Source organism: Corticium candelabrum, chromosome 1 (assembly GCF_963422355.1).
Source record: "Corticium candelabrum chromosome 1, ooCorCand1.1, whole genome shotgun sequence".
Lineage (NCBI taxonomy): Eukaryota > Metazoa > Porifera > Homoscleromorpha > Homosclerophorida > Plakinidae > Corticium > Corticium candelabrum.
Window position 1 is genome coordinate 2,963,434 of NC_085085.1, and position 26,552 is coordinate 2,989,985.

At 41.8% G+C, this 26,552-nt stretch overlaps 2 protein-coding genes across 2 annotated transcripts; both read left to right on the top strand.

Annotated features, from left to right (window-relative positions):
• Positions 1–7,899: 7,899 nt before the first annotated feature.
• Positions 7,900–15,111, top strand: LOC134197229 (uncharacterized). The gene is made up of 6 exons (XM_062666517.1): positions 7,900–7,925; positions 10,296–10,536; positions 10,604–10,823; positions 11,430–11,776; positions 11,842–11,991; positions 15,025–15,111. The coding sequence occupies exons 2-6, from the start codon at positions 10,297–10,299 to the stop codon at positions 15,109–15,111; spliced, it is 1,044 nt and encodes a 347-aa protein (XP_062522501.1). The 5' UTR covers positions 7,900–7,925; position 10,296.
• Positions 15,112–21,060: 5,949 nt separating this feature from the next.
• LOC134197277 (uncharacterized) lies at positions 21,061–26,131 on the top strand. Its single transcript, XM_062666567.1, has 5 exons — positions 21,061–21,666; positions 23,338–23,654; positions 23,716–24,900; positions 24,973–25,231; positions 25,295–26,131. Exons 1-5 carry the CDS (start codon positions 21,061–21,063, stop codon positions 25,778–25,780), a joined length of 2,853 nt encoding a protein of 950 aa, XP_062522551.1. The 3' UTR covers positions 25,781–26,131.
• The last annotated feature ends 421 nt before the right edge of the window (positions 26,132–26,552 follow it).

The following is a 26,552-nucleotide window of genomic DNA, read 5'->3' on the forward strand; positions in this document are numbered from 1 at the left end:
GTTGAAGTCCGCCTTTGTCTTGCTAGTCCTCTACAATTTGGTCTAGCTTGACATCTAGAAATAGCTCTACGTCTTCTGCGTAAACAGCTGTCTTCTGTTCAATGGGTAAGGATGATATATCCCAAGTGTAGAAGCTTTCACAAACCTGCGTAGTCTTCAAATGACTTAGAAGCTCGTTTTTAAGATAGGAAATCTTCAAATGTAATTCACCTTATGTTTTCTCTAGCAATGTTTCAACTTTTGTTAGAATTTCCTAGCTCGATCGTTCAAGTTCCTTCCTCTGTGAAACAGGCAATTTTAGATGCCTGAGAATCGTTTCCAACACACCTTCAGTAGAGTCAATAAAGTCACAAAGTTGTCTATAAAAGTATATGCACAAATGTAAAATCGTAAATTTAAGATAATTTTTTACCCAACATGCCTGAGGAGTTTCATGATAAAGTTGTTGAATGATCCTGAAATTATGTGTTGTGATAGCTGTACAAACTGCTTTCAAATTCGGAGTTAACTTCCCTGTATTGAACCAGATCATTTCAGCTTGTTTTGCGTTGAGTGTTAACAGTTGATGTGGTCTAAACATTGGCCATCGCTTCTTGAGCTCTTTGGTAACAATACGTAGAAAATTCTCCTTTGTCTTTGCAGAGACTATATCTCACTTGTTCACAACAAAAATTGTGGACTAATTTGTAATTGTAACTGTTGACCATTGCCATCGCCGTCACCAGTGTCTTCTTGGTAAGCTGATGCCACTGGATGTTGATCGATATTACTGCTGTTTGTCGGTCTGGCCTTCTTCAGTGGTTAAATTGAGCTGGTTTGATCTCACTTTCTCGCCATTACCATCTACATATTGAAGAAAAGCCACATTTTCTTGGCCATATCTGACTTCGGAAGTTGTAGTAGCTTTGTGATCTGTAGGAACAATTGATTTCCCAAGCAAATGGTTAAGCAATGTAGTCTTCCCAGCAGAACTGCTACCTAAATAAGAAGAATTATCAATAATGCGTGAAAATACAATGAAGCTAAACGATGCCACACTATTTGGCCTAACAGTCAAGAGCACATTGACATACATAAATAACGCAAATGATAAGCTGTGAATTCTTGATAGGCTTAGATCCCTGATCGAAATAACTGTTTACAGCTACAGCAAGAAGTACTTCAATGCGTTAATCAGCAGACATATATGGTGTTATTCTGGGAAAAAGATTATACTTGTACACGTATATTCAATTAACGGTGTAGGAAAATCTTGAAAAGCCAAGGAACTGTGCGGCAATACGATAAACCTTAATTCTCCGGCGTCTTTTCTCAGAAGGGTATACTCCTTAGCAAAAGAGGTGTATGGCACAATTTCTTCTTCTGCATTGGCACAATTTTGTACAGTGTAGTGCATATAGATGCAGTGGTAGAGTTTTGTACGGTGCATGTGTGGTGTTTGTACACAAAGCAAAACACAGTGCTACGACAATACAATAACCTGCAATTATCAGCTTTGGCAGCTTAGAGCAATCAGTTTTAATATCTTTTAATTCTTCCTTGCTCAACCATTTTGTTTTCTGTCAGGTGGAGTCTTTCAAAACACTGATAAGCATCACCAGAATTGAGAAATGTGGCAATGTCGTTGACTAACTGTACGAGTTTATCCCTTGTAGAAGCGAATGCTTTGAGTGTCGATTGAGCAACTGTGATCGGCTAACGTATCGCATAAACAAATTTTTTACTAACGGGACAAGTCATGTTTTATTTACCGGCTTACTGGAGGTGGTCGTGTGAATAAACTATTTGACGTTTTTCGTAGATGTTGAAGAAGTAGATTCTGCGCGTCCATTATATTTAGAAAACCGTCAGTGTTGATCTTCATTTTGTCACACCAGGTCACTAGTTGAAGTATGTTTGTACAACTAATAATTTCTTGTGCGGATATCGACGGATTATCGTTGCTAGAGTTTGTGGACTGCAACTTTCCAGACCTGCCGAAAGACACATATATCAGTGACAAACACGACGTTTCTCAGTTGTAATCAAGCCAAGGACCCAACTATAAGACCAACAGTCTGCAAATGTTGTAGTGCCGACCAATGTCTTCTTCAATGTGCATTGTTATTGCTCGATAGAGGACACGTCGAAATTCCAACGTCTTTTACATCAACTTTTTGTTACCAAATGAGTGCAGCACAGAGTGATAAACAAATAGTGTATGATGTATGCGCAGTTTAGTGCACACCAGATGTAGTAAAGTATGCGCATACGTAATTTGTGTGTACTTCTCGGTTAGGTTACATTGGCGGCGGAGTTGGAGGTGCAGAAGAGGCAGCTGCCACCAGCTGTTTGCACATCGTCTATTCGTTAGGTAAACAATACGCTCATAGTTCATGTACTCCCCTGTCTTCTTATGCACCACCCCAACTTGTGAGTCGCTCTAAAGCACAGCAACTAAGCTTAGATCTATAAATCTCCATATAATTAGACTATAGGTTCCAGTTGCGAAGATAGAAAGCATTCAAAGTTCTGGCCATTCTTGGGAAATCCAGCTTTAGCATGTCAGTGACTACCCTTCGCTACTATACTTCGGCTCGAATTGGTTTTACTGCAAAAGACACTCTATCAGTGCGCTGAGCTAGAAGCCTGCATGTCAGTAAATATTAAGTTAATTGTTAGGACATGAACTCTTTTCTCTAACGCCACACTCTCAATAACATGCAGTTCCAATTTTCAACTCTCTTCGAATAGAATCAGAGGAAAGTTTATCCAGAAGTCAAGTTGCTGGCACTCTATGCATGGACCCTTGCTGATAACGTTTTAGCACCAGGCTAACCTAAATGTCGAACGACTTTTACAAACACGTATAGTCTCGTCTTGCCAGCGGTAGCCCTTCTAAATTTTCATTGGACGACGAATTAGACGCGTTACTAGAGACTAGACGAATACCACTGCAAAGACGCTACGCTACTCACCATTTAGCAATGCTGTTGTCGATACCTCCGGCCGCAGAGCCAACAAGATACTATACGCGTGATTGAGTGAGTGATGAGACTTAGATACTGGGTCAGCTTTAGGCGACGAGCATAATCATAACATAATCGCCCACTCGATTAAACGCGATAGTCAAATTTTGTTATGCAAGTCACCGAATCTGATTCAAGGGTTGCCAGGGCGTGATGCTTTTCTTATATTACAGACAAGATTTCTCGAATTAAAGGCTTAACACCTTATGCAACACATATCTGGCTAACCACGTATGACAGTCCTGCACCGTGACATCACCTACGTCTACACACGTACGGTACCAGCATGTATGACGGTCCGGTCACAGTGACACCACCCACGTCTACACGCGTACGGTACCAGCATGTATGACGGTCCGGTCACAGTGACACCACCCACGTCTACACACATACGGTACCAGCATGTATGACGGTCCGGTCACAGTGACACCATCCATTCCTACACAAGTACGGTACCAGCATGTGCAACTACTCACAACACAAAGGCGTGTCCATCTCGTGACCATCCCTCCGATTTCCCACCTCCAAGCAGTCTACGCGGCAAAAGTAAATCGCTTGGATAGACTAACATTTGAGCATCACGCTATACATAATGTTTGATAATCTGTAGTTTGTAGAATTATTCAAGTAACCGACACGCAAGTAGAAGTTACATTAGAGATCGTCAGCAGGTGGTCTGCAAGTAATTAGACACTTGCGTGGGACGTGGATGAACAATGTCTGTGAGAAGAGTTTAGCGGTAATCCTAATCTCTAGCTCCATGTACAGTTCGTAGCATCTTTTAAGTACTAAATGCTGCTGCCTATCTGCATCAATTGCTGCACTGTATTGAGTAAAGCGAGAAAACGACGTATATACTCAACGACGTGTACTCCTGCTCTATGCAACCTAGGGCATACGCAAGACGTGGGTCCAGTTGCGGGTTGTAAGCAACTCTCTAGATCAGTTATAGAATCTCTGTAGGTATTCAGTGTAAATGAACTTATATTTTGCGTTGTTTAGCACAAGGCATATATACTACGCATACGTCTACTAACTTGCCTAAAGAAGACATCATAACAATAGGTTTCACATGACCTGCTAACTACTGCTCATATATATATATATATATATATATATATATATATATATATATATATATATATATATACGTACAAGTTTCGTGAAAGACTTCAGCTATAATACAATGCAGCTCTAATTTGGTATAGCGCGAGTGGAACTTGTTCAAGTAAACCGTCTACTATTTAACCACACCATCCTATTACCATGTGTTTACTCTAGCAATTAATGTCAAACTCAACAGCTTCCCTACTCTAGAACTAGTGAAGTACATGGTTGAATAGCTGAAAAGTCTAATCTCTGAGGTAATGCTATAAACTATTCTATGATGAGTATCGCTTTGGTGGTTCTGTATTGAATTGTATTATTTGTTAATAACAACGAGTTGTGGCTCAGTAGCTGATGAGTTTCCAGAAGAATGGTCATCTTGATGGCTTTTAAATATGTAGATGGCAGCTGGATGTAAAAATGGATATATTTGCCTCAAGATCTATTTATTCTTCAGCATGTAGTCTTGTCTGGTTCTAAATTGCTTGCATGTCGTTTTGAAACCATGCCTCCTTGGTAACCTAAAACATTATATGTTCTAAATTATTTAATATTTTGCTAGAGATTTATTTACCCGTTTTTGATGTAGAGATATAGTTCTAATTTCAAGCCCACAGCAATAGTCCTTTGATATATCTCTTGAAAGCAATAGTTACTGTTACTTTATCTGTCTATCTACAAGATGTTTGTGCAATCTAAATTTGAGCATGCATGAACAACCCAGTTCTCAACTTTTTTTGTCACTTGGTGCTATGTCAGTGATCAAATGCAGTACAGATCTACCCCTCAGTAGACATCGAATTAACTTTAAAATACTGCATAATATTATTATTTGCATAATTGTATGTATACGTACTTTACAAACATGACCTTTATGTAGTTTTTGCTTGAAATTTTGACATTCAACCTTACTGGTATTATTACTCTTAAACCTGACAGTAGACGTCTCCGTTTACTGCGTATTTAACAGATTCACCTAAAGCCTATTTCTAAATCAAAAGTTGTCAGTATTGTTCATAAAAACCACGTATCTTGCGATACTGCTAAACTGCAATAGACTCGTTACTTTTGTGGGAATTGTGTTGTAACCCAATTAAATTAATTAGCAAGCTCGTATACGGTTTGACTGTCAGCTTAAGAACAATTGGGTATTCTTCAAGTCTAATGCATCACAAAGCTGCAATATCTTTTTATCAAACCAAGACTGCTATTGCTGTTTCTATAAGTGAAAGATGTGAAAGAGAGAAAGGCTGATTACGACCGTGCACGTCAATTTTACAAATATGACGGCAAGTAGCATTCAGCTAATGGTCGGTTTTAAACTTTCACATATCAACACGATATTGTTCAAATTACGTATGCATTTTATACAAGTGGGCGATAACACATGTTGTTGCACCATTGACACATGTATTGTGCATTCTCATCACTTTCAAGACTTTTGCTACGTTATCAGGCAATGTCAGTAAAATAGACCGTATCAAATAGGCACAAGCCAATTCATCAACTATTTTCAAGTAAGTTTGTTACGTTCGCCAACCCTATTGACTGGAATTAACGTGACATATTCGTGACTTGGGCAAGTTATATGGAGTCACTAGAGTATAGTGCCAAAATCAGACAGCTATCAGATATGTTCGTCTTTTTTCTTTTGTTAAGAGCAGATCACATGGTCAAACCTTACCTTTAGGTTAGAAAGCTGATCTGTATACTTATTCAATGCGCTTGCACTGTAGATGATTCACATCTATTTAGAGCAAATACAGTACCAACTGCCCCGCCCAAAGACCAACCCAATTATACTACCCTCGTATATATCCCCACATATATTGTAGAAATCAGAAAAAGAAGATGTTGAAATTGTGACGCTGTAGTATTCATCATATAAACAGATTAAAGTAGTAGTATATAATACATAGATATGGGTATGCTTAGTGGTGATATGTACGCAGTTGTGTTTCTTTTTTCTTTGTATGTATTGTCGTAAATGGATGTTAGTGGTGTGTATGTAGTTTGCATTAAATTATTAACATTAACTTGGTTGGCTGTACTACTAAGACATCTAATACAAATAGCAAAAAGATTACATTGCAGTTTAGAAGTAAAGGTGTCATGTAGTTGATTTCTTTTTCAGTAAAGTATACACTAAGAGAGTGAGTTAAGATATATATGTAAATAGTCATTATTCCAACATTTCTTACATCACAGCTTTAAGAGTATACATCACTAATAATTATTATTCAGAAATTTCTTGACTCACTCCAATTAGTGTATACATCACTACATTAATTATTAAACTCAAAAACAAGTCAACTAAATGACATATATACTTTCATGAGACAACAAGAATTAGAACATGGACAATATTAATTGCACTAGTTGTCCTTACATGGTCCAGTTGGTGCATTTTTGTCGTGACAGATCTCACTCGATATTCTCACACATACAGTCCATTCCAACTCGTTGCTCGTGAGCACATGGGACGTTTAGAAGGATGCTGTACCTACACCATACACGAGCTCTGTTGAGTCTCTAGAGGTGACGTACAGTTTACTGTGTCTATGGAGACAACGAGGCAATTATTGAACGTACAGTACTACTCCTAGAATTATGCCATCGACAAATAGAGTGCATTTCCAGTATTGACACCTAGATACAGATCCATGCAGTTAATTAATTAGTTTAGCTAGACCACTGCACTGTGACAGACTCAAGCTGACTTGACGTACAATCGCAGTACACTGTTTTTGTACATCTGATTTACAAAAGCATTCTGTTGACAGTAGGATGTCACCTATCCGAACACCAGTATCCGAAAGCGTCGGTCGACCCAACACACAAATTGCCTCGGACTCACCGTAGCTTTGCGCGTAAAATGAGATTTAGGTTCTGCGAAGCAATCACAAATGTTTTACAAGCAAAATGGTACAGTGCTTTGATTTATTGAATAGAGGTAGAGAACAGCTGCAAGTATACGCCCGCACATAAAAATGCCTGAAGCAAGTGTCTATCGATAATTTCTCGCTTACATTAGTTATCTTGCGTTTTCACGCGTACATGAATGTATTGCACGTTAAGTTGAGTTTCCACTCAAATATTCCGTGGTGTCAGATAGTCCTACTGTGACCAACGTAATTAAATTTCAATGCTCCTTTTCAACTGCCACACTTCTTCCTCTAGTATGTTTCTGTTACCTGATGTACAGAATATATCAAATTTGAGCTCGACAACAGCGACAATTATTACTGTTCATCCAACGTCTAGACGCACATCACATCTTCTAATCATATAGCTGAGAGCCACCTCATGTACAAAGAGCGTCAATATTTTATGTAAAGAAATGTGTCTTCCTAAACTGCACGCACTGCATTGGACTTGCCAGTTGTGACTCTTTGTGGGAATTGTGTGTGATGAACTAGTTAGAGTAATTAGCAGCTAGGCGCGTGCGTCTTGAGTATGAGCTTGAGAACAAACAACTACGCCGCTAGTGCCTGCATTCCTGCTAGAACGAGTACCAATCTGCAATAATACGTATTTAATTAATTAAGCCAAAGCTGCTGTTGCTGTTTAAAGAGGGAACAACAAAGCTGTTGATTGCGACCATGTTGTATGGCGCCACTTAGAATTCTTGCTAACCGTTGGATTCGATCGTTTGCATATCAACAGGATATTGAATTACATTCTAGGTGTGTCGTCGATAACGATCTACTGCCGTGCCAGGTTCAAGCGTCACCTATCACACATCACCCACTCAATTACTCTCATTCTTCTTTCGATCCCGTACCAGGTTGCGACCAACAGTTGTTGAAGGTGAGTAGCGCTATAGGCAGTATTACCCTATAGACTTTAATAGCTAGTTGTTTTCGCGACTTAGTCAAAATTGGAAAAGCTAAAAACAAAGGTTGTGTTTAGAAACTGCACCGTACGAGGATCAGTTTGGAGTTAGCTTCGCTAATGGTTAGCGTTTGCCCTGGCCAGCTTAGCGTAATCGTGTAAATAAGAACGGTTTTTTAGTGGTACAGCCAAAAAATCGCGCTCTTGTTTACATGAGATCAGAACATGTAGAGATGAGTTTGTATAGCCTAACTTGCGGGTACGCTGTTGCCATGTACCCTATCTCTGTTCTTGCCTAAGCATGTTCACACAGACTTTGCAAGTAGAAGACGGCAGAATGTCTAAACCTGTATAGCTCCGCATGAATATTTATAGAATGTATGCTGTAAACATATATTCTTTGGCATTGATCGTGCACTGACTCTTGTACCTACGAAGAGAGTACTAGGCATTGGAATTTACTGTGAAATTTCTCGTAAGCTAGAAATTGCATGTGAACGTGATGTTTTTAGCGATAACACATGCATGTATTGCCAAAGGTTTCTAATGCCAAACGCTTCAGTTGTTGTCCTATCCTCTTCATCTACTAGCTAAAAGAGTGTAATTCTAAAGAGAAGTAGAGAGTGTTTCTCAAATGGCTACTAACTTCATTACTACAAACACCTGAAACTGTGCCTTGCCCGGGCGACAGCAATGCACGGAGGTGCGTTAGTGTAATGCGCCGATCATGACGGAGTACATGCATTCTTTAAAGCAAGAGAACGCAATTGGCATCGCAATCAACGGTTAACCAGCGCGCTAAACTCGAAGAACTTCGCTAAGAGTTGCAACAAAACCAGACAGAGAGGAGACGATCGCATTTCAGCGGTGTTTAGTGTATATATATATATAGAGAGAGATTACATCGAGATCAATTTTTAGATATGGACACAATCGTGCCGCTGTAGGTGGCTCATACATTGTTGTAACATTTGTTTACCCATAGGAAAACAAGAATAACCAGAATGTACTGTGACATTAAACGTTAATTAAAGCGATTGTAGCGATTTTCTTGTTGTAACTGCAGTTTCCAGTTATTGAGCGGCTTTTGTCAATTTGACGGGTTACAAAATGTTATCACCCGGGTATTTCAATGATTTATAATGCCAGCAAGCAACTTTTAAGACTTCTGTATTTTGATCTACATCAAAATTATCTGTCGTAGTAGAAGGGGTGTGACTGAGCATGCAGAAGAGGACCCTTTCGATGACTTGCAAGTCTGATCCAAATACTGAGCAACCGTGGGAAAAAAGATATTCCGATTACGTGAACGTAGCAGAGTAAAATGTTTACCATTTGAAAGCTCTTAAGAAGACGGTTACAGAACATATAGATAAGAACTCGTATAGACTTAAAATCAATGAAAGAGTTAGGCTAAGTTTGGCGTGTTATTAGTTTTCATAATCGTTCCTTTCACACCAGCAGTGCACATGAACATGTCCAGTTAAATGTTTAGTCAATAAACACCGCTTATGAAAATCGTACGCAAACTCTAATTACGGTTGACATGATAGTGGTGACAAACTTGCCAGTTGACTGATAATGTCATTTCTTCTCTTTAGCAGCATTGCAATATATACGCTATCTAGGGAATGCTAAATTTTATGGACTGCAGGGATAATTATGATGTATTTGCACAATTAGACTTCCTAGCGCCATATATACATACATTCATACACATATATATATATATATATATATATATATATGCATGAATACTTCATAATTTCCAGTTCTAATCACAATCTCGTATAGGATTTCTACATTTTTCTGATTGTGAACAAATTTCGGTGCTATAGATGGCTGGACTAAACGGCTACGACAAAAATCTTACGAGAATACGGCACTGTTTATTACTAAAATCTCAAAAAATGTGGTTTCAAATACTAGGAATTTACTTGCGAGAAATTTCTTGAAACACATCTAAACGAGTGTTCTCCACGCAGTTACAAGTTTGTTATAGATTTCTGCAACATTTATGTTAAACGAGCCCTATAGATAATATGCGTTAGGCCGCAACAGTTTGGATTTGCTTTCGCCTGGCTTGAGAACTGAGGTCGTGCGTTGACAACCACCATACGAGCTTGCTACCTTTGCTGATCATGAAGCGGTGTCTATGCATGTGTCTACAATAGTTTTGGTATCTGAAAGCAAAAGCCGCAGTTAGATCGGTTAGCAAACAGACTATGGTATTCGGACAACAATAGAACTTCGCCAAGAGTTGTTAATGCATATTTGTTTAGTTAATTAAAATAAAACTATTGTGCATAGAACACGGCGTTCGTCACTAATATTTTTTTTTCTTAGCATGTCTCGGCGGTTTTCGTCAACCTCGAAAAAATGCGTTTCAACAAATTCGTCTGCTGTTGCATCAGCTGGAACACCTAGTATACAAGAAATTGTGAGTTGTACAAGCATAGAAAAAGTAGCTGGATGGTGTAAGCACGAAGGTCTTGATGATGACGGAAAAGAGAGTCTAACGGAAGTAAAGATTCAACTTCTTCAACATCGAGGGAAGTTACTGAGCTTGACTACTCTACCACCCCCTGTAAGCTGATACAATATGACGTGTATCAATTTATACGTTATTAACAAAGGTTTCCATTATTGGTTAGCCCGTTGCGGTCGCTCAATCGGTACTTCAAGCATTCGCTTCCACAAGAAAAGACTTCTTACAGCTAGTTGACGAGATCGAAACTTTTGCCTATTCAGATGATTCATATTCGTGGTTTGAACATCTCGAATTGACAAAAAACACGAAAATTTGGTTAACCAAGGAAGACTTTGAAAAAGTGAGAAATGAGTGCTCCATAAAGCCAGTGCTCCTAATTGCAGGTAATCTTGTTGTATTAGCATTGTTTTGCTTTTATAATTACTCGTAAATGTGTAAAAGCCAACGTAAAATGCAGAAACTGCGAAAGCTGCATTTGTTTAGCTCATTAGAACATTTGTGTCACACTTGTATTACTTAGCATTGCGTAAACAGCGCCAAAGAAGACGGTATAAGCCTGAAAATGTACTCATGGAATTTGTAGATCAAATTTCTGCTCTTTAACATGTTTCTTACGATGCTAACGTAAAAGCGAAAATTTGAAACTGCACACAGTTTGTAAGCAAATATAAGCACTTTTTGAAAATATGCAGATTGTTAGCAGACGTATTTGAGCGCTATTAAAATTGGACTTCACATAAACTTTATATAGTATAATCTCAAGACTTCTCATTACTGTCAATCTATTTTGAGGAAACTGTTGCATTCGTGCTTTTGCATACGTCTGTTTATGGTATAATGCGTTCGTGCGTTCTTCTGAGCATTCGGACGTGCTCACTTGCTCGCTTTCATTCATGCGTTATCCTAAGTTTTGATCTTCTATAGTTTAATTTTTAAATAGTAGCGAGTAATCACAACTTTTAAAAATATAATACATTTACCTTAATTAGGTTCTACTTCTTCCGGCAAGACAACCTTTGTTAACGCTTTGCTTGGAGAATCAATCCTTCCCACAGGCCACAATGATACTACCTTTACGCTTTGTGAGGTCAAATACGGTGAGACAGCAATGGCAGTTGCTCATTACCGATATGGCAATGGCCAAGAGATTCAGAAAACCTTTGATTTAACTACTCGTGACAACAAGCAAAAGTTCACCAAAATGCTTTCTAAAGCAAAACTCGACAATGAAAAATTTGAAGTAGCATCAACTGACGAAACGGAAACGGATGGTAGCATTGACAGCAATGGTCAATTGGTGCGATTAGAAATCTTATGGCCTATGGAGTTTCTGAAAGTAAAGTGTTTAGCAAATGAAGTAATAAATATAGATTTTTTGAAACCGTTTTGACCATACTTTAGAACATTACGTTGGTTGATAGTCCAGGGGTAACAGATGACGATGCAGAAGCATTTAGTGCTAAAGATATTACGGAGAAGTGTCAGGAAAATGTTGCTTGTGGCTATATCTACGTGCTGGACGCAAGTCGATCTGGAAAAGAAGCAGCGCAGGTGAGGTTTTATGCACGTGGGAACTTGTTTCTGATATACTGTAAATGTGACATATGTATGCTACGTGTTATCTAAACCTTGTAACATGTTTTATTAATTTTGCTAAATTCTTTAAACTCAAAGATTAAAATATTACGCTTAGAGTAAAATGGAACTATGAAAAGTGCCTTTTAGTTCTAATAACTGACGTTTTCAAATTAACTATAAAATAGATTGCTGAAAAACATCAGTCATGGGTATTTCTGCATTAGATATTTAAGCATTAGTACACGTTCTTTTTAGGTTGTATCATAAGTAATTCCTAACTCTAAAATCTAGTATAATTAGATTGTTCAAAAGACTTAATCATTTTGAGAAAATAATAATAATAGAGGCTAAAATAGACAGGCAAGACGGGCAGTAATCTATATGTCTTTATCCAAACCAAGGCTATGGCTATCGCTTTTGTCTAAACGTTTCAAACGATTGCGGTTATTACTGAAGCATAAAGCATCTTTACTAAACCAATATTAATTGAATTTAGTCATTACAACAGTTGTTTATTAAAAGTATTTGTATTGCTAACGTTTTGTATAGTTGTAATTAAATAACATCTGCTTTTATGCATATGTATTTGGTGTTGTGAGTGTCTGGTCATGGTAATAGAAATTTGCACACGCACACACAAGCACACTCACACGCGCGCGCGCGCGCACACACACACACACACACACACACACACACACAAAAACACACACACACACACACACACACACACACACACACACTTATTTGGCAAATTTTTATATACTCAGCTGCAGCGCGTGTTAGAACATACAATACTCTCGCCTTATTGGTTTATTTAACTCTGGCTGCAGTGAACGCATCTTGCACTCTGGTATATACCAGTAGAGGATGGCTTTAATAGAGAGCCTACATCACATCGCACCGCTCTATGGGCGGTAGCACTTTATTATCGCGTGTTTACAATACATGCGTCTCTTTACTATGTGCATCTTAAACACTCCAGACAGCGCAGTTTAGACTCTACGTATTACCCAACTCAGACTCTTTGTACATGAAATGTCATGATCTATTTGTGGAGAATGACGCTACTTTCTCAATGAAGACGCGCCTTCTGTGATATACATATATAAGTACGGATGGACGCCTGAACGAACACGCGGCCCGGTGAGCTGGCTCATTAAAACTTCTGACTGCAGCTGACGAATCTTTCACTCTACTCTTTGCAAGACGATGGCACACAGTGGCTGGCGAGCACACATCACATCCGCATACTCGTAATTGAACAAACAAACTCCGGCGCATCTCATTTCAGGCCGCCAATAATTTTTCTGGCCTTCGGAGGAAATCCGAACGAAATCCAAATTGACCATTTGTCTCGGACTGTTAAACTCGACCTGGACGCCGCGTTTCGCGACAATCGTAGACCTTCATCGTTTCGATCGGCGTGTTACAGACATCCTTTCATTCATCCGGACAGACGAAAGGATTGATTGACGTATTATGGTATGGGATGCTTTACGCAAGCTAAGAGGTCTATACTCATGTGCAGGAATAAGAGCCAGGGCTTCATCACTTTTGCCGTGTCATGGAGAGACCCGATAAAAGACAGCAGCTCTCTTTTCGTGCATGATCTACTACTGAGCCTCTGCTTATAATATACAGACGACTCGGGAGTCTAATGAGCTTATGACCTGAATCAATTTCCAGGGGCAGAAACTTAGTCTTGTTTTCGGGCCTTTCAGCGCATGCCACGCAACGTGAAACTCAGCTACATGAAGGTGTCCAGCGATATGTCTAAGTTGCGTGCGTACTGCACTCATTGGGACGATCAAATATGGAAAATGATCTTAGTAGTAAATGCATGATGCTCACACCGCTGTAGCAGTCCACAGCAGAGCGTCTGCAACTGCGGAAAATATCATTGGGCACGGACCTTAGTACAAACGGCAATGCTCGACCCAAGTACACTTTTTGCTGTCTCCAAAATCTCAGCAGTTGTCTGTCGGAAGGGTGAACCTAGGCGTGACGGTAAGCATTGAAAGTCTTATTTGGCTAACTGAGGGACTTCTCCAAGTTAAAGGATGCGTTGAGCTGCGACGTCCAAACTGATGTGATAAAACGTACACATGTGCCGGTCAATGCCGCCGCTGACGTTAGTGGAGCGCTGTGAAGACAAGTTGACGATAAGACGCCATTGGTCAGGTTGGCGTGCTTTCGGAATGACTTCCCGCGGGCTAACCTTGAGGTTGACACTCTTCAATTGCATCGGCCCTGCGAGGCGATCTGCTCTATACTCTTGTTATGTGTAGCTGTCGACGACTTCAATAGTAGTAGTCGACATAATTCGAAGTGATGCTCTGCAAGTTGCCTAAGTGTGAGCGAAACCATCCCGAAAACAGTTAGCCATAACATCCAGGATGTATTCCCAGAAGGTTTCGTCCGGTTTAGTAGCGAGCTCGCGAGACCACGAACGTAGAGGTAGTGGTGAGAACAAGAGATCCGCGTTCTTACCAGAGAGCGAGCTTTAGCGGAACGACAGCTCCATAACATTTTTAAGTATTTACTTAGCAATACTTGCAGTTGGAAAAATTACAGATTTTAATTTTTAAAAATTTACAAGATTATATTTTCAGGATGAACCGACTTCACTCTGAGCATAACAACATAACGAACAGCCACGATCAAAATAATGTGAACCAATTTAGTAAAGATCAACAATAGATATCAGCGGGTTACTACGTACAATAGTTCTTTTGCGGTTAGGGTTATAGCTACATCAAGACAGTCGGGGCTTCAGCAAGACAGCGGTGGCAACGATCAAGAAGTTGACTATAGCAGGCTGCTTAATTAAGTTAGAGTCTTCACGCCAAATATCGGTTCAGCCTCCGGCACATTTACTTGTGGCTTGTGATTCGTTCGCCGGGAGATAGTCTTTTCTCAAATAGAGTGATGACATGCTTTAGCGCAGACATCGCTTCAGTAACCTGTATTCTAGCATCGCAAGCAAGCGTGGACGTTGCTTTTTAGATACCCAACTTTGTTGCAGGTGCCGAAGTTGAACCTACAGCATATGGTCTTGTTAGCTGCAGAGTCTCAGTTGCTCCTGTCGGTTAATAGTAGGCTGGCGCTGAGTTTGGTATGATGTGTGGCCTGTGGCATCTGCTGCGTCGCTTCGTCTTTTACTGGTTTATAGGGCGTATGCCGTAGTGCTATATTATTCAGCTCCAGACAATGCAAACAGCGGTCGACTTGTCCATCACCAAGGTAGCACAATGTAAATCGGACCGTGCAGTTGACTCCAGACAATAGGCGGTGAGTTGGATGAGATCTGCATGCAGAATGTGGTACAGTAGCCATTCTATCATGCACACAAAGACATTAAGTCTTATCGACAACCAGTCAGAGGTAAGCCATGAAAATAAGTACACGAAACGGGGAGGTTAGCCCAAAGGACATGCAACGGCAGTGGCGAAACACTGCACGGAAGTGCTAAGCAATGATACCTCGGAGAAGTCACTGACCGGCCTCATTTGTTCCGGTAACAATTAATGTCTGGAGTTGTCGAAGTAATGCCAGGTTATCTGTTAGCCGCTCACAAGTCGAGGAAATGGCACAACTGGATCACCACATCGATTGTCGCTGTCACGGTTGACGTCCTGTCTTCTACTATATACCAGCGGGTAAACTTGTTCGACTTGTCCAGTGCTGATGCCCAGCTCGGTCTTGGTCAATAGATGCATGCAAGCGCGCTAGAGAGTGCCAAACCATCCTGTTGAACGACGATGATACATCCCAGGCCTCTGCCTGTCGACATTGCGCTTAAAACTGATCGGTACTAACACGTTCGTTCTACATCCCATGCTAAAGTTTGCAGCGTGTCACGCTAGACTGTGGAGAGATAGCTACCTTCGAAGCCGCGGCTACGCTAAAGTGATCAAAGGAGACGATTTTCGGTACCATAGACAGCGACCTTGGCAACTCAGCAGTACAAGAGCAAATTTGGCTATACGCAGTGAAAAACAGCTCTCAACTACACACATTGTCTCAGCAACACAACCGGTAAAAGAAGAAACAGCGGTGTTAGCAGTAAAAAAGAGCAATAATAGCCCAGTACTCGTGTACCTTATAGCCTTCTTAGCTATATAATGCAGAGAAATAATAATTTTTTAAGTAAAAGTGTGGAAAAAGATCTTAGTAAGACTTGCTAATGACAGCGATTTAGGCCATATGCAGTAGCTATAAAAAAATGCCTTCCAGACATCGGTTTTGGCAATAGACAGCAAAGGACAATAGGCGCGGGGTAGCCGGCATCAAGATTTGCTCCACCACTAGTTGCAAGTCTGTCGCCTACAGCCCAACCGCCGTAACAGTTTCTATCTTGCGGTCCAAACCTCCTTGTAAAAAAACGTCCAAAGAGCATGAAATATGTCTTCGCAGAGCGAGTTATGCCGTCTCGTCGAGAGTGGTACTCAAAGATTCCAAAGAATCTAGAACTTGGCCATAAGCACACTTCACAGACTGAGGAGACAAAGGAAAGAGAGGAATTCCAAGCGACAGCCTTACAGCTGATACAAAGTTATGCGGTAACTTGGCGAGGCTGAGATGAGGGTTTGGAGAAAAGCACCGGCATGATTCAATTGTGAATTTTACCTAAAACAGGCTTCTGCAACCTATGCGGTTTAACGCAGTTGGACAGAGTTGATTCCACCCCGCAAATTAATGTGCATCGAAAAGGAGTGTATATGCGTAGCCCTGCCGCCGCAACCGTGTCATTGCGCTCATAGCCTCTGTGACAGCCAACACAATTTTGATTTCTTCCTTTTCCATGTCCGAGGGCACGACAGTCACCATCGCTCGCAGTGAGCTTAAGTCGCTTATGGCTGAGACGGCCAGGAAAGCAGTTCGAGCCTAGTTTGCAGCTGTGCCGTAGCAACATCTTTGGCGTCAGTCGCATCGTGCTTTGGAGGAGCAAGCATGTTAAAACAAGCATGATTTTGCATGTTTCGATGTTTGTCGTTTCCCTGGATTGATTGTCCCCTAACCCTATCTTCACCGTTCCTTTTTCTTCATGAGCAGAGACGACAGCTAACCGGCTATGATTTCACGGGCGTTCGGCGACTGCTCTTTTCCGGTCATGTTATTTTTGCTTTCGTTGTGATTTCTTCGTTGTTGAGTGGCCAAAGGAGATCTCCCGACTGCCGTCACCTTCGATGTTGGAGCCTTAATTGCGACGCCGCCTGGCGGCACCTAGCAGTACCTGAGGTGTAGGGCGTGACCTTCTTGCTCGGCCGTGTGGCGTCTGCCACATGGCTTTCGAATGCTGTTTGCGGGATGCTAGCTCCTGGCACGGGCACTCGGAACCTGCCAAGTCTCTCTGGCATACCGTTCCTCTGGCGTTATTTCTTGTGTTGTCTTACTGGGATTTTCTGAGACGCACTTGTTACATGCCGTTTTTAGGCTATATCTCCTGTACAGTGTATTGGCTGTGCACATGGTCAGTTGGAAGCACTTAGTAACTGTTTAGGACGGCAACTTAGCATCACTTCTTTCGTCGGTCCGTCCGGAATTTTCAAAGAGTAACTATTTAACATGCTCACTAACTAGTATATTAGCCACCTTACGGATTTAATCATGTTTGCACGCCACTTACATGTCGGTCCGTCAGTTCATATCGCCTGGTCCACGCTCTCGTCTCTCTTTTACTTGGGATTTAACCTGATACTTGAGTCTTTAAGCTGTGGAAGTCATACAGGTTACTTATAGTGATAAGGGAATGTGGTAAATACTGGCGTCGTCGACATGCGTGTCGCCTTTTTGTTCTCTACTGTCCCCCCTTTATTTGCGCCTTATGCCCATGATTTCGCGCTCTTTCGCGCGGCTGTCACTTAAGCGCGGTCCCTCTGACCAGCTTCTACTCAGCTGTGGCAGCTTCCTGTCTTGCTTTGTTTCAGTGGTATCTGTGTGGCAGCTCTGATAATCTAATGTGCGTCTGCGTAAGTAACGGCGCACCCATAGTGTTGACGTATTGACGCCGAGGCATTGTCGATATTCTAGGTTAATTAAACTTTGGGCGACCTTACTGCTGCGCCAACGCTACAAGAGGTCAACCTATTTAATTCGAGCGAGACTTCGGACCTACCTTGCGGCCCTCAGTCGCCAAATTTGATCGCTGTTGGGTCATTTATAGTTGGAGAATAAACGGTACCCATTCCGGCCCGTGTTGTTTGCCAGATTCAAGCACTGGAGTACGTGGACGTTGCCAAACTCTTACCTGATCTCTTAGAGATGCCCAGGCGTATGCAAAGTTTATAAGCGGGGCAAGGTGAAGCGCCCAGCCGTCATCTCCGTCAAATAATGGACATACTAACCTGGGTAGTGTTTTGCGCTGTACGCAGGCGTTTTCTTGCAGCGCTACTTGGGCATAGCGCTCGAACTAATGGGAAAATGGGGCTAGTTTTTATGAGGCGCAGTGCCACAGAGGTACGGGTTAGCTGCTCTATGATGTAAGGTTCCGCCAGATAGCGGCGGTCAATCACTTGCTTTCGTTAAGTTAGCTCCACCCCTTGCTATATTCATCAACAATAATTTTGGCCATGGACCAGGCAAGTTTCTCCCGCTGCTCACACTGCCCACAACACTGCCTCATCGTGTGCTTTAGAGCCAGAACCATCTCTTTTGCAGCTGATTCCCACAGCAGCTGCTGCCGTCTTCAAGCTAACCAGCGGTCGAGGTAGTGGGTACGCACAGACCAATAGGTCCACAAGAGACTCTGCTGCTAACAAACCTATCTGCCGTAACTACAACTTTGCCTTGTGCAGCGGCTTTTCAGACTGCACTTTCTGTCATGTGTGCCTGCACTGACGACGCTCTCTCAAACTGCCAGAGTGCCCGGGAACATCTTCTAGCTCATTCGATCTCAAATGCCCACAGAGATCTGGCCGTAACCACGATGCAACATTAATGGGAAAAGCAGCTCGGGAGTAGTAGTTCAGCCACGCCCCCAGCTGTAGCGGACTTTGTTTATGGAGGTAACGTACTATCGCAAGTGCGTTCTGTTATGTGGAAGTATTTTGTTCAATTATTCCTGCTGTTCTGTAGAAAATGGAAACGTGTTACATGTTGTACCCATCACTTAGTCGTACAGTCCTAGTTTTCTTTAGCTGGTCTCTTGACGCTACGGTAGTTACAATGTCGTATATATCACTTTACGCTCACAGGTATGCCACACTCATCAGCTCGGGATTGCAACCAGCGTGGCAGTCAGCATACCGCTACTAGTCTGTCCTTTTTGCCATCGACAGCTGTCGTCCATCTCGTGGTGTACCGTGGCCAGACTCAGCGACCTTCGTCTCACCACTAGAGGTGGTAGCATGGCGTCGGGAGCTCGCGTCTCAGGCGGACCATTCCTTTGCTAATTACATACTGAATGGCCTAATAGACGATTTCAGGATCGTTTTCGCCTACGGCTATGCCCAGAGCAAACAAGCAAAACGAAACTTGCAATCGGCTACTGGAAAATCGTCGGTCGTCGACAGCTACCCCAGAGCTGAGGTTTCAGCACCCCTTGTGTTCTGACGAGTTGATAGTGCCATGTCAACAGTTTAGGTAATCCCGATCGGATTTGTTACCTAAGAACCACCAACCCGGTAGCTGGCGCCTTATCGTTAATCTCTCCTCACCCTGTCTGCAGGGGCGTACGCAGGATTTCTCTAGAGGGGGTTCGTTGTAGGCGCGCCGAAAAGTTAAGTGCTGTACTACTTTATAGATTTATATTATTTTTTACAGATAATTTCAATGTATCCAAAATCGGGAGTCTCGTTGTGTCTTCTGCTGTCCCCATATGTAATGGTGCTGTGTAGTTGCGCTCATGCGGCATTGCCTAATTCGAATTCCGCCATTACCTAGCGCCTAGAGAGGGTTCGTCCGAACCCCCTCGAACCCCCTCTGCGTACGCCCCTGGTCTGGCCAGCGTCAACGAAGGCATCGCTACGGACATATATGCTTTCTGTTCTATGTTCGTGTCGATGAGGCAACGTGGCTTCTTTTGCAGCTGTGTTTTAAGCGCTTAGGGATACGCTCGACATAGAGAGTGCAGGCCTACCGCCAAGTTCCGGTAAAGCAAAATGACCTCTACTTGTTGAGCGTGCGCTGGAAAGACGTGGTCTACCTTAATCGTGTTCTGCCCTTTGGTCTTTTAACTGAGCGCCCAAAATATTCTCTGCCGTGGCAGACGCTCTTCTCTGGATCACGTATCGCAGAGGGATCACTTCCTGTATTCACTACCTGGATGATTTCCTTTTGGAGGGGAGGCGAACTGTAGCAAATGCGCCAAGAATTTAGAAACAGGTTGTTGCACGTGCAACTGTCTTGGGGTTCCAGTAGCCGCAAAAATGGCGGGGTCCGTCATCGTACTTTGAGTTCTTGGGGCTGCAGCTAAATTTGAATGCAGGTAAGATCTGCCTGCCGCAAGCAAAGCTACAACAACCTGTCGAATGGGTAACGATTGGCTTGGTACACTACTGGTTTTGGCTGAATGCGGACGCGCCAGCAGATCTACTGTGGTGAGATGCCTTCCTGGTCAAGTGGAATTGCACGTGCTTTCTCTGTACTCTGGGCTCGCAGCCGCCATCGCTGTAAAAGAGTTCGGACGCCTCTGGTCTAAGGGTTGTGGGCTGTCTGGCGCGAGCACTGGCTACAATGGGAATGGCCTATGGAATAGCTTGACTACACTATCGCAGCAAAAGAGTAAGTGTAGGTTCTTGTCGCTAGCGTCGCTTGAGGTCGCCAATGGCACGGCGAGTGCATTCAATTGTGGTGCGAAAATACAATGGCTGTGTCCGCCTAGCGTAACTACTCCTGTCACGACAAGCTGGTGATGCACTTACTGAGACTTCTCACGTTTGTTGCAGCCCATTTTTCGTTTACTTGGCATGCCAAACATATTCAGGAAAAATGTAATCACGTCGCGGATGCACTTTCTCGTAACAACCTACTAACGACCTGCTTTTTCATCAACATCTATGTTCAGCCCCGGATCAAGACTCGGTGCAGTTCCTAGCGCTCATGCAAAGTCGAACTTCAACTAGAGCTTACTTAGGTAGAGGTCAAGGCTATTCGACTCTTTTCGTCCGGCTTAGTTCCGGCGACGCTGAGATCGATGCCACTGGTCAATGTCGGTACGCCGATTCTGCCAAAGACACTCAATTCTTTCTTTGCGTACGTCTGAACGTACTCTTTCTTTTCGTTGCGGCAATCAAGAAACAGCAGATTCTGCAAATAACGATCAAATGTTACTTGTCTGCCGTACATCACCTGCGTATTCAATATGGCGATGGAGACCCGTTTGCGTCTGCTCTTCTCCAACTAACATATGTTCTGCGTGGAGTGCGCCGCACGCAGGGTGAAGGCGACGTTCGTCAGCGTCTTCTCATCACACCGATGGAGCTCCGCGCGATCAAGGCCGTCTGGTCTCAGCAGCCTTTCAGCTACAATACGGTTATGCTCTCGACCGCGTACTGCACGGGTGTGGTCGGTTTTCTGATTGCGGGCAAATTCATCGTGTTATCATTGTCGGCCTTCGTCCCTGCATCTCACCTCACACCTCATGATATTACGACCGATTCTCACGAGAACCCAAACCTTGTGCGTTTGCACCTCAAGCAGTCAAAGGTGCCGATATCTATCTTGGACGAAGCGCCAATGACATTTGCCCGGTGTCATCGCTTTTGACATACGTGGCTTTCGGAGGCATTCGTTTGGGGCCCGCTGTTTATCTTTAGCAACGGCTGTTCCTTATCCCTCGTCACACTTGTGTAAGAAGTGCAGAAAGCGCTGTCTAGACTCCTCAGAGTTTACTAGCCACAGCTTGCAAATCTGTGCCGCCACTACTGCCAAGACCTCTTGCATAGAAGACTCTACCATCAAAGAGTTGGGACTGTGGAAAAGAGCGTTAAAGCCACAAACAAAGTTGCCTGACAGGCATCTTGCACGCTGATCAAAACAATTAGCCTTCTAATGTGTGTCATTACGGCTGTACACTTATAATACATCTAATGTAGAGAACACAAGCAGCCTGGAGTATAGATGTAGGATCTTTGTGCAGACACCATCCGGGGCTCGCTGGACACCCTTTTTCCGTGAATGCTTGTTGAGGGATAGCTCCTCTTTGCTATCTGTTGTCTGTGCCGTGAGACAGTCACCCAACCGTCTGTGAAAGTTAGTCAACAATCGCTATTCTTGTCTACTGTAACTATAAGGAAACCCGACATTGCCTAACCAAAGTATCATTTATGTCCCTCTTGTAGCAACTATTGCCATTTTGACGAATACAAACTGTACTAAGACATTGTAGTCACGTAAAACGACAAGTTCCTTCTATGATTTAGATAGATTTTACTAGTAGACGTACCGCGCAAGCAAAACGACTTTTGAACATCTAAAACAGAGACAATTTTGAAATTCATAGTGGTATTCGAAAGACTCATAGCTGTAAAAGCGAGATAGCTTCAGTTACTATAACAATGAAGAAGCACTAAAGTGCTAAAGACTTGCATGCGATTGCACATAATTGAGAAACTAAACGCGCAACCAAACAACTCTTTTAGAATGTGCGTTCGTCCACCTCAATTACTTAACTCAAATTAGTCAAATCAGAGCAGCGAAAAGTGCGAGAAAAGGCTAGATACCTTAATTAATAAACTGGTACGCGGAATTGTTGACATGGAATAGCTATTCTATATCTTTTGAAAGCACGCAAAGACGTAATCCCATCTACTAGCATGTTAAGTAACACCAATGATAACAGTGAGGGCATCCGCCGTATTTCGTTTAGCCATCCGTTAGTCTGGTCGTCCACAGACCACACTACTGTAATATTTCTCGGGTTAATTACTGCAACCCATGTATTAATCAAACTACGTTTAGCAATAGTGCATATTATTTGCAATGTAGGTAGCTCCCGTACTGGAGCAAGATTTTTAAGATTTTCAAAGGTGTTGTCTGTGTGGTCGTATGTGGCTTTCAGTAAGCACACGCTATCTCTTGAAGGCATTAGCATAAAAATATCAAATTTTCAAAGTTGAAAGATGTTGCCAAAATCTAAGACGAGTTTAACGATTGTACGTATTCTCTCTGCAGCAACGAAGAAGCAATTACAAAAAAATTGAAAAAACTGTAGGTATGCTTCCCATGATAGATGCTTTCTAGTAATTGTTTTATACTGTAATTACTATACCAACAAACGCTATATTTACAGATGAACCAAATATTAACTTTGATTTACAAGTTACGTTCCGTACCATGGGATCTATATACTGTATTGTAAATTTTGTGAATATATAGGCTGGTTGTTTACTGAAAGCGTGGGAGAAATCACCATGTAAAGAATTACTTTCACCAGATTCGGCAATTTTTGTTGCAAACAAGTGGGATTTGGTAAAGAGAAACGAAAAAGACAAGACGTCAGATATTCTTAAAGAACAACTCAAGCAACGGTGGCGAGGCTTCAAAAGTCATCAGCTGTTAACAATCAACTCAATGCTAGCTGAAGCATGTCGGGACAGCACAGGCGAGTCAACTCCAGAGCTAATAGCTGTCTGTAAAGCTATTACAAAAATGCTTCCAGGGTCACTCAACAACATTATTGCAAAATCTCTAAGGCATGTTCAGTAAAAATGGGTTTAAAATCTACTTTGCTATTTTTGTTTTTTACTTGTATAGAAGACCTTGTGACTTCATAATCTTTACCGAGAATTTGTTGAAAAGTGCTCTGAGGCAGCTGAAATTTCCTGTTGAACAAAGACAGAAGAAGAAAACTGAGAGCTGGGATGATCTACACAAAGTTGAGACATTGCTAGAAAAGATGAAAATGGAAGTCAATGCAAAGATTGGTGATCTCAAAATGAGGTTTTTATCTCACCTGGAGTCGAAAGTGGTTCGTGAAAGTTTTCATAAATTGGATATATTATCCCTATCAGTTGAAGAGAAGGCAGCCTTTGATGCCAAAAACGTAGCACAATTCGTAGCTATAAGACTAGGTCAGATTGCAGAAGATTTCCTAGACACAAGCGAGTTTCGAGAATGGGCTAACACAAAGTTGAAGAAAGATGTTACGGAAGCACGGAGATTGCTCCATACAACTAGTTTGCGCATTCATGGTCCTCATGCATACAAAAGGTCAGCAGTACCCTCAGTGGTAGAAACAATTCATGCTTTCGCGACATTTGAAATAGCCATGGGTACAGGAGCTGTCGCAAGTGCAATCACAGGAATGCTGATAGGACAGTTTGTCTTTGAGGCTGGAGTATCAATAACAATTGTAGGAAGCGCAACTGTTATAGGTGCACTAGTAGCTTTTCCTATAGGACTCGCTCTTGGCGCAGTTGGTGCGGCGGCTATTTTAGCAACCAGAATACAACTGAAAAAAAAGAAGGTGGAAGCTTTTCAAAAAAATGTGAAAGAAGTTTATGACAAGAGAATCACGAACAAAGACAAACATTTAACATTTGTAAACAACCTGATCTCGACGTTGGCAAAGTGTCGTTGTCCGCTTGTAGAAGATCTATTAGACACACTTCCTCAAATGCATGATCAACTGCACAAAACCTTACTTGGAATTGAAAAGGCAAAGGAGGAAAATTGTCCAAAGTATAAAGAATTGTTAAGCAAATTTCAGAACCTAAATGGCAAAGTATCAATTTTGACTCTCCAATGCATGCCTCACAAATTTACCAGCAATGATATCTTGTGGCCACAGTCGAACCCACCAGTAGGTAGTGGAAGTTTTGCTGACGTTTACAAACTCACCATTCCTGGAGAGGGTAAAGTTGCACTAAAAGTAATAAAACATGATATTACACAGGGAAACACAGCTTCTGAAGTGAAGAACGAATTTGAAGTTTGCAGGTATCAACTTTAGTTGTTTATAGTCACTACCATGCATGGTTTGTTGAACACTTGTCAAATTTTATTTGGTAGAAAATTCAATCATGAGAACATTGTCAAGTTTTTGGGGTCAGTACAACTCTCGTTACACCCTTTGAAGATAGGATTGTTGTACGAATGGTGCGACAGCGGAACTTTGGCTTCTTTTATTAAAGATGCCCAGAAGGAACCAGCTTACACAATACATGGCTTTCCCATTGCTCGAAGTCTTGCACTGGATATGCTCAATGGGATTCGTTATCTACATGACAATGGCATCATTCATAGAGATATGAAACCTGAAAATGTGCTCGTAAGCAATGAATATGCTATGGTCAGTAGCATGATTATTGTTTCAGATTTGTTTTTTCTTTAGATAACAGGTCAGAAAAGCGTGCGTCTTGCAGACATGGGACTGTCAAAGCCAATCGAACAAGTGAAAGGTACACTATGTGGAACACTGTGGTACATAGCACCGGAAGTATTTCGTGAAAAGCCGTACACAGAACTGGTAGATATTTTTAGTTTCGGGATCATTATGTGGGAGCTATGGAACAAAAAACGAGTTAATGAAGTCACAGAGCCACCTCTGTTCCAGCGTTTTTTGGAGAGGGTAGAGACAGGTGAGCTACGTCCAGGTGACGGACAATTTATTGGTGAAGAGATCCCGTACGGAACCCTCTCCGAATCTCAACGTAATCAGCAACTCAAGCCAGCTACTGCAGTCGATGTGCCTCCGACTACAATTAAAGCGTGGGCAGATGCTGCAAGAGCATGCTGGTCATCAAATCCTGATAGTCGGCCATCAGCACATACAACGCATGAAATAATATGTGCTATAACTGTTAGACGCGACGACTGACTACGTATTAAAACTCGTAATACATGCGAGCCATTCTTACTACAAAGGTGTCAAGTGTTCTGTGCATTTGAATGTGGTATAGGCCGTGACTGAACACCATAACTGCTTCTAATATATGTAGTTGTTGTTGCTGTTTGCATGTTAAAAAGTCGCGATTCGTGTGAGCTTGTAAGCTAGCTGTGTTCTATTTAATCATACAATTGCCATTGCAGCAATTATGCAAATGTCAAATATTTTCTTTCTGAGAAACTGCGGGTATGAGTTTACTCTATGTTTGCTGTTAAATTTGGGTTGTTATTAAGTCGATTAATTCAACGTCCAACTGCCAACTGTAATAGACGTCAATCTAAGCTACAGAATATATACGTATGTCTAAAGATGTAATCTATACAAGCGTCGATCGCCTTTCTATCATGCAGTGTACTTGCCATGAATGCATTGCATGGCTTACAGAGCATGCAGCTAAACAACGTCACAACAGGTTTACTAATTGGCTCTGACGCGTTTTCAGAAGGCTCAATAATTTTTATTCAATTTTATAGCAAATTCTTCCAACTGCAAGTGGGCAACGGAAGGAGTGTTTTTACAAACACAGACATACACGCGAGCACACATACAACCACACGTACACACTTAGGCAACATGAAATGTAGACAGTTGACTTGATATACAAGCAACGGCATGTATTATAGGATAACTAACACGTATAGCCAAAATATTATTGCATTTAAGAACATTATTAAATGCATTTCATAATATTGCATTTCTATTT

Bases quoted from the DNA above. Each gene is read 5' to 3' on its own strand.
- LOC134197277 (XM_062666567.1), top strand. From the start codon at position 21,061: ATGCAAAGTCGAACTTCAACTAGAGCTTACTTAGGTAGAGGTCAAGGC. The intron at 21,667-23,337 runs GTGCCGATATCT...GTGAATATATAG, and splicing joins TGCACCTCAAGCAGTCAAAG to GCTGGTTGTTTACTGAAAGC. The intron at 23,655-23,715 runs GCATGTTCAGTA...TTACTTGTATAG, and splicing joins ATTATTGCAAAATCTCTAAG to AAGACCTTGTGACTTCATAA.
- LOC134197229 (XM_062666517.1), top strand. From the start codon at position 10,297: ATGTCTCGGCGGTTTTCGTCAACCTCGAAAAAATGCGTTTCAACAAAT. The intron at 10,537-10,603 runs GTAAGCTGATAC...ATTATTGGTTAG, and splicing joins TGACTACTCTACCACCCCCT to CCCGTTGCGGTCGCTCAATC. The intron at 10,824-11,429 runs GTAATCTTGTTG...TACCTTAATTAG, and splicing joins GCCAGTGCTCCTAATTGCAG to GTTCTACTTCTTCCGGCAAG.